The sequence below is a fragment of the Alligator mississippiensis genome, chromosome 2 (genome assembly GCF_030867095.1).
Source record: "Alligator mississippiensis isolate rAllMis1 chromosome 2, rAllMis1, whole genome shotgun sequence".
Classification (NCBI taxonomy): domain Eukaryota; kingdom Metazoa; phylum Chordata; order Crocodylia; family Alligatoridae; genus Alligator; species Alligator mississippiensis.
Genome location: NC_081825.1, coordinates 205014390 through 205026982, shown reverse-complemented (window position 1 = coordinate 205026982; position 12593 = coordinate 205014390). Strand labels below are relative to the sequence as shown.

The 12593-nt window shown below is 39.8% G+C and overlaps 1 protein-coding gene across 2 annotated transcripts in view; it reads left to right on the top strand.

Annotated features, from left to right (window-relative positions):
• The window catches only part of QSER1 (glutamine and serine rich 1), a 79404-nt gene that overhangs the window by 34002 nt on the left and 32809 nt on the right, over positions 1–12593 (top strand). For both annotated transcript variants that reach the window (XM_059722710.1, XM_059722709.1), the window contains exons 2-4: positions 1793–1905; positions 3361–3522; positions 8736–12446. In XM_059722710.1, coding sequence (XP_059578693.1) covers positions 1793–1905; positions 3361–3522; positions 8736–12446 — 3986 coding nt within the window. The remainder of the gene's footprint in view (positions 1–1792; positions 1906–3360; positions 3523–8735; positions 12447–12593) is intronic.

The window sequence follows — 12593 nt, the reverse complement described above, 5'->3', positions numbered from 1 at the left end:
CTTTTAAGGTTTTTAGTTAATCTTTTTAGGAGTCTGGTGGTGGTAACCTGAGTGTTTACATACTGCATTTAAAGAAAAATGAAAATAGGCCCAGTTTCAGGGTTCAGCTATAAGAAAAAGTTGCCTGGATATTCAGTATGTCTGTCTCTCTATATAGATATCCCTTTCAGGAGGGGTTCACTGATTTCAGAATTTACACTGGGCGCAATGTTCTTGCTGGGCCACCGTATCTACATTGTTCATTCTTGTCATCTTAATAGAAAAGAAATCCTCAGAGTTGCCAATTCCTACATTATTTGGTGACTTTTTAAAAAGTTTCCCATGATGTAATGATTCTTGGCATGGCATGCTCAATTTTTCCCTTATTCAGATTGACTGCCCCACATCCCAGGGGATAGGACAGGGTAAATAGTGTCTCCCTCTAAGCAGCCAGCTTGGAGTGTTTGTCTGTTTTTGCATGTGTTCATAAGCATTTAATGTTGAAATTTAAAACGATCTTTCTCACCCACCCTGTTACCCTACCGACAATTCATTTTAAAAAAAAATAAAAACTCTGATGTTATGCTAATTTCATGGCATGGTGTTGTGTTTTCCTGTTCTTTTTATTCCAACTCTTGAATGTCTGGAGCCTGGCCGTCATGCCCAGCAGGCCTACCAGTTGCTCATTAGCACCAGTGGAGCTCTGCCTTTAGAAGCTTGAGAGTAAACATTTTCCTTTACCAGTTGTTTACTTGGCCAATGTTAGTTTTTATCCTTTGTTTCTAATGGAGCTTGGCATTGAAGTTCTTTTTCTTATTTTACTTTGTGCATTAGCATTATTGCTCTTATGAAGACTTAGACATTGCATAGCTTAACTGTTTGTATCATTTAACTGGTTTTGTTGTCCTTAAACATGATTAAAACTCCTTGATAATCCAGATGACTCGCTTTAAACCTTCAAATACATATGATTTGCAACTTTGATTTAATGCTAGCATCCTAGAAGGCTTTTTGTTGCTTTCTACCATTTTCCCTTTCAGCATTGTTTTAATCCAGTATTGAACAAAAACTTTTACATGTTTTACAGTCTTAGCGGTCTAACATATTTGTACTGAAAATCATAGTTTATACAAATTAGTTTAAATGTGGGCCAAAATAGAACCATTTGGTTATAATAGTCATGAGGGCAGAGGTCCACTAATGCAGGTGCTGTTAGGGTTGCCAACTCTGTTTGAATCTATTCCAGGAGGTTTCATCACATGATGTAATGACATTAATGACTGATCTACCGTACTGTACTCAGGGAGGCAAATGAACATTACTGTTACATTTTAAAAACCCACTGGACTACTGTATAAATTGGATTAAACATTTAATATTTATTTTAATGAACGTCCTATCACTTATTTCCCGGGCGACTCTCAACAGTCTCCTGGAGATTTATATCTAAATCCTGGAGACACACCAGGGCAGTCCTAGAGGGTTGGAAACCCTAGATGTTATGGGAGTAAAGCATTGCAAAAATCATCACCCCGTTCTCTCGGATGACTGAATTAAGGAACTATCACTTTTTTTTTTTCTTAAGACAATATTTCTTAGAATTTATTTTTATGGTGAGTTTAGGCTTTTTCAGGCTCATAGGTTCAACTTGTAATTACTCGGTGCTTTTAATGGAGTCCTTGCTCTAGTACAAATGTCAGATTTTTGCCCTTTTTTTTTTTTCCTTTCTAAAGTTTTCCAGCTTCTTGTCACTGTTTCATCTACTTGCTGCTTGCTTGTATGTTTAGCTTACCACATTTAATTTATTCTTTAGTTTAACCTATGGAGGAGGACATCCATCACATTCAGAAACTGATCTTCTTCACAGACAGACATTTGCAGCTTCTCATCAGCTTCCTGGATATGCTACCACACACCATCCTGCTGGTAACTATCTGTCGTGAAAACGTAGCTTAAACGACCAATACAATGCTCTTATATAAAACAATCTTGAAGTTAATTTTATAGTCCCAAGATGCCTGTAATGAAAAGCATTTGCTGTTACTTTGAAGAGCGAGCTGGTAGCAGAATTCTTTTAGAGAAGTTAACACCTCACCACTTCCCTTCTATGTTTTCATTAGGAAAGTAGAACGTGTTATGCTTTGTAATCTGTTCTGATTCTGTACCTTTCAACAAAAAGGGAAATCTCCTGTGACTGTTCTGCTTCAGATATTGCATGTTAAGTTACAAGTATTTGTCTAAGTAACTGTTAATTTATTCTACACACAAGGGCCAAATACTGTGTTTTGTCACATAACCCGTACCTTTTTCCTCCCAAACCAGCTAGGGAAGATTGGTGTACACATTATATGCAAGAAAAATGCTCTCCATAGGTCCCACCACCTTGCTGGCACTGCCAAACATCCAGACCCATAGGAAACGCCCCTTCCCTGACAGTGTACCAGATTAGGCTGGTGCATGGGGCTGGCCTGCCGCTGGACCCTGCACAATGGCTCTGGAGCCATGTGCTAGGTTAGACACAGTGCACTGAGTCCAGGACCGCATGCTGGCTCTGTGGTTGTGTGCTGGGTCAGACATCACACTGCTCTAAAGCCAGTGTGCAGAGTTGCACAATCCCAGGGGTGCTGCAACCAGATCAGGCCTGGCTCCACCATGTGGTCTACAGCATGGGGCTCCCTAGCCCAGCCCATGGTCCCTGGCTTCCAAGCCCCCAGCCCTAGCATGTGGCCCCTTCAGATCTCAGGCCTGAGGTACTTAACTTGTACTCCAAGGTAAGATACGTTTTTTCCTTCTTGGAGCCTTTGAGAATTAGGGTGCTTGTTATAATCAGGGGCATACTAGATGTGCAAAATATTATTTGGTTGCTCTGAAGGCAAGTTACTGGTACTGTACCAGCAATTTTTGTGAAAATTAGAAGATTAATCATGCAAGAATGGATGTATGTTGATTCATACAAATATGTGCAACCTTAGAATGTGTTTTTCAATGCCAGCTAATATTTTAGCCCAGAAAATTTGATGATAGGTTACTTCAGCATTTTGCAAAGACTGGAACAAAACCTGCAAGAAAGGAAGATGCATAAAGAAAACTTACAACTGATAACATTGCTTCCTAATAACAAATCAAAATACTTTGAACTGTGGAATTTTAAAATATTTTTGGGCACTTTCCATTTGCATTTCCAGATGTATTTCACTAATGACTGACACCAGTGCTGATGTTTCATGCAAAAAACTTTTTTTAAGGAAGCAGTACAGTACGGTTGTTTGTTTGTTTATTTATTTTTGCCCCTGCCCTTTTAAATTCTTTGAGAAGCTGATATATCTCTGACTGTAATATAGATTTCAGTCTGAAATAACAATTGTGTTTTTCCAAATATAGGTCTTACTGGAATATTTGATACCAGTATACACAGTGCTGGAAGTAACACTAAAGAAACTTCAGTTATGAATTTTCTCTCTGCAATTGAGTCTCTCACTGTCCAGGCTGCCTCTTCCGGAACTACCCTTTTGCCACAGTTCAGGGCTCCATCGTGGCAGACAGGTAAAAGAAAATGTGTTTTTTTTAATATTTGATATCATCTTGCTAGTAAAGATTTTTAGGTTACTTTTTAGTCATTTTTAAAATCTGCAGCCGTGAAAACTATAATCTTCTACTTTTTTGCATTTAAAAACAAACAAACCTGGCATTCATTTTAAAATCTGAATGTTACCAAACTTGAATATGGTAGTACTCATTGAAGGATATGAGCAAAATCTATAAAAGTTTTTTCCAAAAAGTTCTGAGTATTTAAAAATTGTTCAGATCAGTGTTTCTGAAACTTTTTTGGGATTGTGTTCCTGATTTGTTTATGCTCCTGTGTAACCCTGTGATTGCATGGTATAGCTAATAATAAAAAATAATTGTCACTGTAGCCACACTGAATCTCTCCAGCAATTTAAGAAATGTTCTAGGCTTAGTTTCCATTTTTTTCTCCCTCTTCCTGCAGTTGTATTTTCCTTTTCCCTTTTTCTTCTTTTCCATTCCTCCCTCTTGTATATCCTGGTTTGTGGAACACAAAAATATAACTTTCTCTAGTGAATTTAATTTATACTTCTAGTTTCTATTTGGAGCTTTTTACATTAACAATTTAGAATAAATAAGTTAGAATTTAATGGTTGCTTATAGGTGTAAAAATAAAACAAAAAAACAGATCTTAAAACTCAGCGCATTCCCACATCAAGCCCAACGCATGCCTGGAAGAGGCATCACATTAGTTGGACCTGGCTCGCCCATCATCTGTATAGATTGGGCGCTTCAGTGGGGCTTTTTTATACTTTTATCTAATAGCTGGTTGAATCAGCTTTAGATAAAGTGCCAGCCCACACCCCCGCCACAAAGCATCTGATATATACAGACGCTGTGGAGCCAGGTTGAACTAACGTGCTGCTGCTTCTGGTAAAGTGCAGGGGTTGGGTTTTTTTGCTTTAACGTCTGTAAGCAGCCAGCCGGGAATTTTCAACTACACTATCCATACAACCTAGCAACTCTTTCTTTCTCAGACCCCGCCCCTTGATGGTTTGTTTCCTATAATATGCCTTCATAAAATTCAAGAATAATCTTGGATTCCATGATACATATGGAGTTAGAATTTTTAAAAATGGTGTTGCAGGAGCTCCTAAGCCAACGTTTAAACACCTAAATATGTTGCCTATATGTGACTCCCCTATTTCTTCCTGTCAGAAGTCAAAGCCTCATGTGCTACTCAAGAAAGTTAATGAATAGTGTATATGGTGAGTCACAACAACTATGGCTGTTTGAAAATGAGGCAGCTGCTTTTGCCTCAAAGGGGAGCAACCCAAAAAAGTCAACAGGGGGTAATTACCTAATTCTCATTCTCCCCAGAATTCTTTTGGGCAGCCAGAAGAAAACATTCTCCATTAGGTTCAGACTGAGATAGAAAAAAGCAGTGATGCTGCTCAGCTGGTAGTGTTTAAAATAGATGACAACCCATTCCTACATCTGCAATTGTCTCCTGACAGGAGCACCTCTTCTCATCTCATCATAATTAGGCAAAGTAGGCTTGGGGAGGGGGGGATTTGCTGTAGGTTCAATGATCTGATGGCAGTGCAACTAACTCTGAGCTACTGGGACTGCCAGGCAGTGGTGGAAAGAATTGAGCATATTGTCCAGAGGACTAATTTAAGAGCAAATAGTACCTTGAGCTTTTTTGCCACAGTCCTCTGATATTCATCTTCTGTCTCCATGTCCCTCAGCTACCTCTGCCATTTTTGGAGGGGTGACTCTACCATCTCTTCTGCAGAGATGCCAGGAGAGAAAATAGCTTCTCTCACTTAACTCCAAATTACTTGTTTGAAGTAATGCATATGTATTTTGGAAATCTGTACACATCTCTCGCACTCATATTTTTGGGGGGGGGCCATGGGAGAGAAGGGATCAGCACACAGGCTGTTTGTTCCCTCCTGCTTTTCCCTGGTGATTTTCAAGGATGGTTGGGGTGTGTTTCTCCTGGTGTTTCTGATTCTTAATGGGGAAGGGAAGCAGAAGTTTTTACTTTTCCTTTCTGATTCAACAGCTCCTCTTTTAAGAAACAGCATCAGTAATAAGGTGGTGCTACCACACTTGGCCCTGCATTTTCCTCAATGTTAAGAAGAGTTTTAAGTTGCTGAAAAAGAAGGGTTACTTGGGGACCCATAAACATGCACAATTAAAAACAAAATACATTAGTTTTATGATTAAATATTTGTACTTTCTATATGCTTTTATTCTCATTTTATAGAAGGTGTGGACCCGGAAAAGAATCTAGCTACACTTAATATTGGTTTCAACAACAAATTTATGTGAAAATAGTATTTATCTTTGTCTGGCTGGAAGAACCAATGTAGCTATCCTACAATGTGAAATGAAAAACATTTTGGCAGTTATTCAGTACCTTGGATCTAATTTCTGTTCACTGAAAGAGCAGCTAAGGGCTCCAAAGTTGTTGCAGCTGATGCTGTCTAAAAAACTTTGAAATCAAGCTTTAACAGCACCCTGTGGGAGCTTAAGAATTTTGAAAAAATTCTTTGGGAAAAGACTGAGATTATTTAAATTATAAATAGGATTTATTTACAGGGTTATCTGTTGTATCAAAACAGGTGTCCTGTTTAGTAAGGATTCTTATTTTTGAATGGTGACCCAAAGTACATAGCTGTTTTCTTCTTAGATACTGAATTGAAAATGCTTGAACTACATGAATCATATCTGTAAGCCCATGAAAGTCACTTGGAATGTTGCATTTGATTTCTGAGGGGCCAGGCCAGTGAGTTAATTTGACTCATTGCCTGCATTTTAAATATGAAATTTTGTTAATTCATTGTTGGTGTAAAAAAAAATACAAAAACAAAAAAACCCCCAAGAAAACCCCCACCAAAAGACCCATATTTACTTGAATCCACGATGATTTTTTTTCCCTTGTTCCAGTGCAGGCCAGGGGCCAGAAAGGCCGCCACTGGCTGCCCTAAGCCAATGCTGGGGCAGGAGCTGTTGCTATCACTGCCGCCTAGCCAGGGCAACTTGAGGTGGCTTGTGCAGCAGGGACAGAGTGGACGCTGGGGGATAGCGCACAGTACTCAGTAAGGGAATGCATGGTGTGGGGCGGGAAGTGCAGGGGAGACTGGACATGGGTGCCCTAGGGAAGATCATGCAGCATCAGTGGAGCAGCTCCTGGTCTGGCGCCAACATGGGCTGTGGGCCAGAGCTGCTGCTGTAACCTGGCTAGGGCTAGAGACACTGAATGCTCCATGACCTGTGCTGGAGTCAGAGCTGGAGCTAGAGCAGTGGTTAGGGTAGGGAGCAAGTGCAGGGGGAGAAAGTGGAGGTGTGGGAGGCCTGGGGGGAGGGGAGACATGGCAGGGGGAGAGGCACCTGGTGGGGGGGGGGTGTTAAATGATGGTGGGGGGTAAGGTGTGGGGGTTGAGGGTAAGGTGTGGTGGCCTTCTACCCCTTCTCTCTCTCTGCCACTGTTTTCTTCACTGCTTGTCTCCCTGCTGCTGCTTATAGTGGGGGGTGGGGGACAAATTTAAGGTGACCCTCCAATAATTCGAGTCTATATACAGAAAACTATTACACTTATAATTGTCCATGTATAGACATCTTGGGGGGGGGGGGAGGTCATCTTAAATTAGAAGTCATCTTGGATTCAGGTAAATACAGTAGGTTAATCTCGTGAAAAGGTACTGAAAGTCAATAATAGCATCTAGGTTTTTTAGCTTTGCCACAGATTCCTGTGAGACTTCACCAGTTTTTGCTTCTATCCACCACCTCTAAATTAGGAACAGTAGTAGTTTCTAACTTAGAGGTGGGCAAAATGCGGCTTGGGGGCCAGGTGCGGCCCGCCAGGCCATTCTATCCAGCCCACGGGGCCCCTAAAAAATTTAGAAAATGAATGTTTATCTGCCCTGGGCTGCCTGTCATGTGGCCCTCAATGGGTTGCCAAAACTCAGTAAGTGGCCCTCTGCCCAAAATAGTTACCCGCACCTTTTCTAACTCCTAGGAAAGTTAGAAAGTTGCATCAATTGTTCATAAATCTTTGAGTTTCTTTAGTGGAAGATGCTATATGAGAAATATAAATGAAGAGTAAGGCAAATAATTTTATAGCTAGACTTGAATTAAGTGAGCAAATTTGCATAATTGTTATAATTAAAATAACATGGAATTTTTGGTCTATTAACAAATATCCTTATATCAATTAAGAGCAGGTGATGAAATACAAGCCTGTAAGTAGATAATGCCAAGACTTTTGTTCTGATAGTCATTATCTTGTGGATGCCACAGTATTTTACACCATATTATAACATACAGGTGGCATCTAAGTGTGCATATCTTTTCCATAACTTGATGTAAATCCCTCCTTTTTTTTAAAACACATTCAGCAAAGGTCGTACGCATTCATAAATTTTAAAAGCTGCCACAAGGAATATTTTGCTATAAATATATAAAATCTCATCTCTTAAGAATGCAGTGTAAATTTTATTTACTAGACTAAAACATTTTACACTCCATGGCCCAGCAATTTGTGAACGGTAGTCACCTCAACTTTAAAAAAAAAAAAAAAAAAAAAAAGTCTGTACTTGCTTGGCACAACATGTAACAGGGTTTTTTCAGTACTTTTGTTCTGCTGTTTAATTAGTTAGGGGGTGGTAGGTGGGTAAGAGAAATGATCAGGCTTTGATTTCTGTTTGTAATATTCCCTATGGTGTTATGTGTGTGGTTTCTTTGGTTTGTTTTTTTTTAATGCAGATCCAAGGTGCCCAGAGTCTTGGATTAGTGCTATCTGGGGAAGATATTTTTTTAAATAAGGGGGGAAAAAAATATCCAAAAGTATGGGATTTCTAACCTAGTTTCTCTTTTTGAGAATTTTTGCACCCACAATTTGCAACATCAGTTTTTGCTTTTTGTTGGCAGCTGACTGAAGGAGTTCAATGGAGCTGAGACTTGAAAAAATTGAACTCTACCTTAGAAAAATTAGACCATAAATGCATGTTTCTGTATTTTCATTTGTATGTTGGGACAAACATTGGATAATGCATCTGTGCGTAAATATAGTGATAATACTGTATTTATTCCTTGTAGGAACATTGAATCTGATGGTATATTTGAAAGGGTTTATAGGTCATTTTATTTTAAGTATGTAAAAAGTATAAAATATTACTTTCTTTTTTTGTTCCCCCCCCCCCCCCCCCCCGTTCTCTCTCTCTCTCCCTCTCTCTCTTCAGGCATGCATTCCTCAACACCCACAGAACTGTTTGTTACTGGAGCATTGCCAGCCTCTGGAACATTTCCACCAACATCTGCTTTATCAGCTTATCAGCATCCAAACTCCTTCAGCAGTAGAAGCTTTGTTACTACTCCATCTCTTGCACTTCAAGATGCAACTTTCAGTGCAACATCAAATGGTGTTTTAACTGCTCATGACCCATTATTACAAATCAAGACGTCACAGGGCACAGTTCCAACTGCTTTGACATTTGAGCGCCTAGGCAGCTCTGTTTTAAGTACTAGTGTTCCACCTCAGTCATCAACCTATCGTTCTGCTCAAGAATCTGCACCTCATCTCTTGCAACCTCAGTTTACTTTGTTGCCTTCAACACTGGGAGGAGCTCAGCAGGTCTCTCAGGCATATAGTACATCTGTCTTTACTGGTTCCACTGCCTCCATTGATAGAGCATTTCAGCGAGAATGTAGTGTTATTAAACACCATCAGAGGCCTTCAAGTACACAGCCTGTGCAGGCACAACTGACTAGTTCACAGCATTCCTTACATAGTTATTTATCAAATACAAGTGGAGTTAATTTTCAGGATACATCCAGACAGTCAGCATTGTCCTGCAGTCCAGTTGGAGATGCTACTCAGGTGAGCAATGGAGGACCACAACAGAAGACTTCTCATTCTCAAGTTTCAGTGGAACTTGCTCAGTCTTATACATCTGCAATTCCTTCACCTGGTTTCCCACCCGCTTCCACAGCAAAAGCAAAAAACTGTTCTACGAAACAGCCACCAAGGACATCCAAGACCCCTAAACCTCAAAATGTAGCACCCCCTGTGCAGACCCAAAGCTATTTCAAAACTGCACAAAACCAGAGTTCTGTGATAACAGGCCAAGCACAAATATATTCCACAGCACAGCTACCAAGTCTTTTGTCAGTTAGCCAATCCCAAAACTATGTTTCAGCACCATCACAGAATGTGCCATCGGTCAGTCTTTCACAGGATTTCTCATCCAGCAAGGTTGAGAAGCTGCCTTCACTATATAAAACTTTGACTTTTTCTGCGCAATCACAAGCTATAACTTCTGATAGTCAGACACTAAGTTACTCTTCAGAACAACAGGTATTAACTTCAGTTCCAAGTGAGAACTATTCTGGGCAAACGAGGGATCTTTCTTCAGTTAGCCAGTCTCAGAGTTACTCTTCTAGTCATTCTCAGGGTTTATCTCCTGTTAGCCAATCACAGGTTAACTATTCATCTCAATCACAAGTTTTGTCAGCTGTTAGTCCTTCAGAAAGCTATACTTCAGGGCAACCCTTAACATTAACATCACCATCTCTTCCATTTTCTTCCTCTCCTCGTATTCAAAATATGTCAGTCTCAAGTCCAAGCCAGAACTATATTTCGCTACAGACTTCTCAGAATTCTCAGTCACAAGAATCATCTTCTCCGCAATCTCAAAAGTTTTTACCAGCTGTTCAGTCACCTCCTTTTGCCTCCCCAGCTCATTCGCAGACGTTGCAGAACAGTAGAACTTCCTCGGATACAAAATCGTATGTTAAAAGGAAATCTGACTCTAACTTGTATACTTCATCAAAAGATGATGATGAATTGTCGATGCAAGATTTACAGGCATTACAACAGCAAGCTTCTCTTGAATCCTCTACTCAACGGCTGACTGATGATGAAATCAGTGCTCAGGATACAGCTTATAGGGTCTCAAAGGCAGATGACAGATATTCTCAAAGTGTAATCAGAAGTAATTCTCGTCTTGAAGATCAAGTTGTTGGACTTACTTTACAAGGGTCAAAAAAAGATGAAAGAATGATTAATTCCGTTGCACAGCTTTCTCAACAGATTGGCCATATCACTAACGTAGTAAGCCATGACATTAAAAAGGCAGCTGATTTAATGCAGACAGCACAAGTAAATGCAAGTGCTAAAGAACTAAACCAACAACATGCTCTATTGCATAAGGTACGTGAAAATAAGACCCAAGAGCAGCAGGGTCAAGTCGTTAGCACATCACAACACATTCAGGCTCATACTTTGAGGCACAGCAATCAGTTGTGTTTGCCCAGTGCACAGGTACTTCTGGACTCTGCCTGTGACTTGCAAATTCTTCAGCAGTCAATACTGCAGTCAGGTTTAGGACAAGCAAAGGCATCTCCACAAGTGCAACGAATACAGAGTCCTCAACAGGTAGCACATCCATTCCTTCAAATAGATGGTCATATAATTCAAAGTAATGGGGGTCATTCTCAGCAACAGCTTCATCCTCAAAATTCAGAAGTTATGAAAATGGACATCTCTGAGTCCTCAAAACCCCTGCAGCAGCATTTGACAACAAAAGACCATTTTACTCAACCAAATCAACATGATTCAAAGAATCAGTTTGTTTCTCTGGGTTCAATATGTTTCTCAGAGTCCATGCTTCTCACCGATGAGAGGAATATATTGTCCAATGTAGATGATATCTTGGCAGCAACAGCAGCAGCTTGCGGGGTCACACCATCTGAATTTGCTAAATCAACATCTAATGAAGAAGAAATACAATCTGTTGAAAATGGTGAAAATTCCAAATCTCAATTCCAGTCAATAGATGTAAGACATGTGTCTACTGGGTTCAATTCCTCACCCACTGTAGTTGGGAAACCACAGAGCCTACATAACATTTCCCTAAATGGAGGCCAAATAACTCTAAATCTTACAGCTATGTCTTCAATACAGCCAAAAAATGTGAACCTTGATCAGCAGCATATTGAGACTTCTGATCAAAATATACCAAGTAGAATGACCTCCCCCACCCTTGGACCTAGTCAGCAGGAGCAAGAGCAAAGTTCTAGCACAGTTAAGAAACAGTCTAGCATTAATCATGAATCTGAGGAAGATAATGATATCCCGGTTGAAGGTGCACTGAACACTAGGGACCCAGAATTTGTTTCAAGTGGTAGGAGTCTAAGTGAAGAGAGTGCAGCATCAGATAATGATTTTAATATGGGTGGTCATGATGGCAGTGTAGCAGGTAACCAGGCTAAAGGACCATTGCAGTCGATACTTGTACCACATCAAGGGGATGGAATTGTTAATAAAACTGAAGAGAACCACGATTTAACTCAAGATAGTTTGCAGAAGAAGAAAAATAAAGGAAAAAGCCAAATTAAAAATGCTGTAGAAGATGACAGTGTAAACCAGAAACAACTGAAAAAAAGTGGGCAGTGTAAACGTCAGAATTCAAGAGGAACTGATATATGCCTAACATATTCTTCTCCTATTTCTGAATGTTGTTATGACACTTACCAACATCAAGAAAAAATGAGGCAAAAAATCAAAGAAGTGGAAGAAAAACAACCAGAAGTCAAAACTGGATTCATTGCATCTTTTTTAGACTTCCTGAAATCTGGACCTAGGCAACAGTTTTCTGCTCCTGCTGTACGAATGCCTAACAGGACTAGACGACCAGTTACACAGATAGTCCGTGCCCCTTGTCCCCACCCACCTTCAAAACCACAACCAGCAGCAGCTCCTGTGTCTGTTGAGGTTGGCAGTGAAAGTCCAACCAAAAAAGCTGATGAAGAACTTAAGAAAAATTTGGAAACATTGCCTACGTTTTCTTCTGATGAAGATGATTCTGTAGGAGGTAACCATGATCTTCAGAAAAGCATCTCTACTGCTTTATCAGCTTTGGATGATAATTCTGAAAAAAAGAACAAATCAGGTAAAATAAATTATTTCAGGTGTTTACATTGTAACATAATTCTGTAGACTTTGGTGTGAACTTTGTTTTAATTTTAAACCTTTTTGTCTTAGAGTTTATCTTTTTTTTTAAAAACTTTTTTAGGTCATACTAAAACATATGAGTACT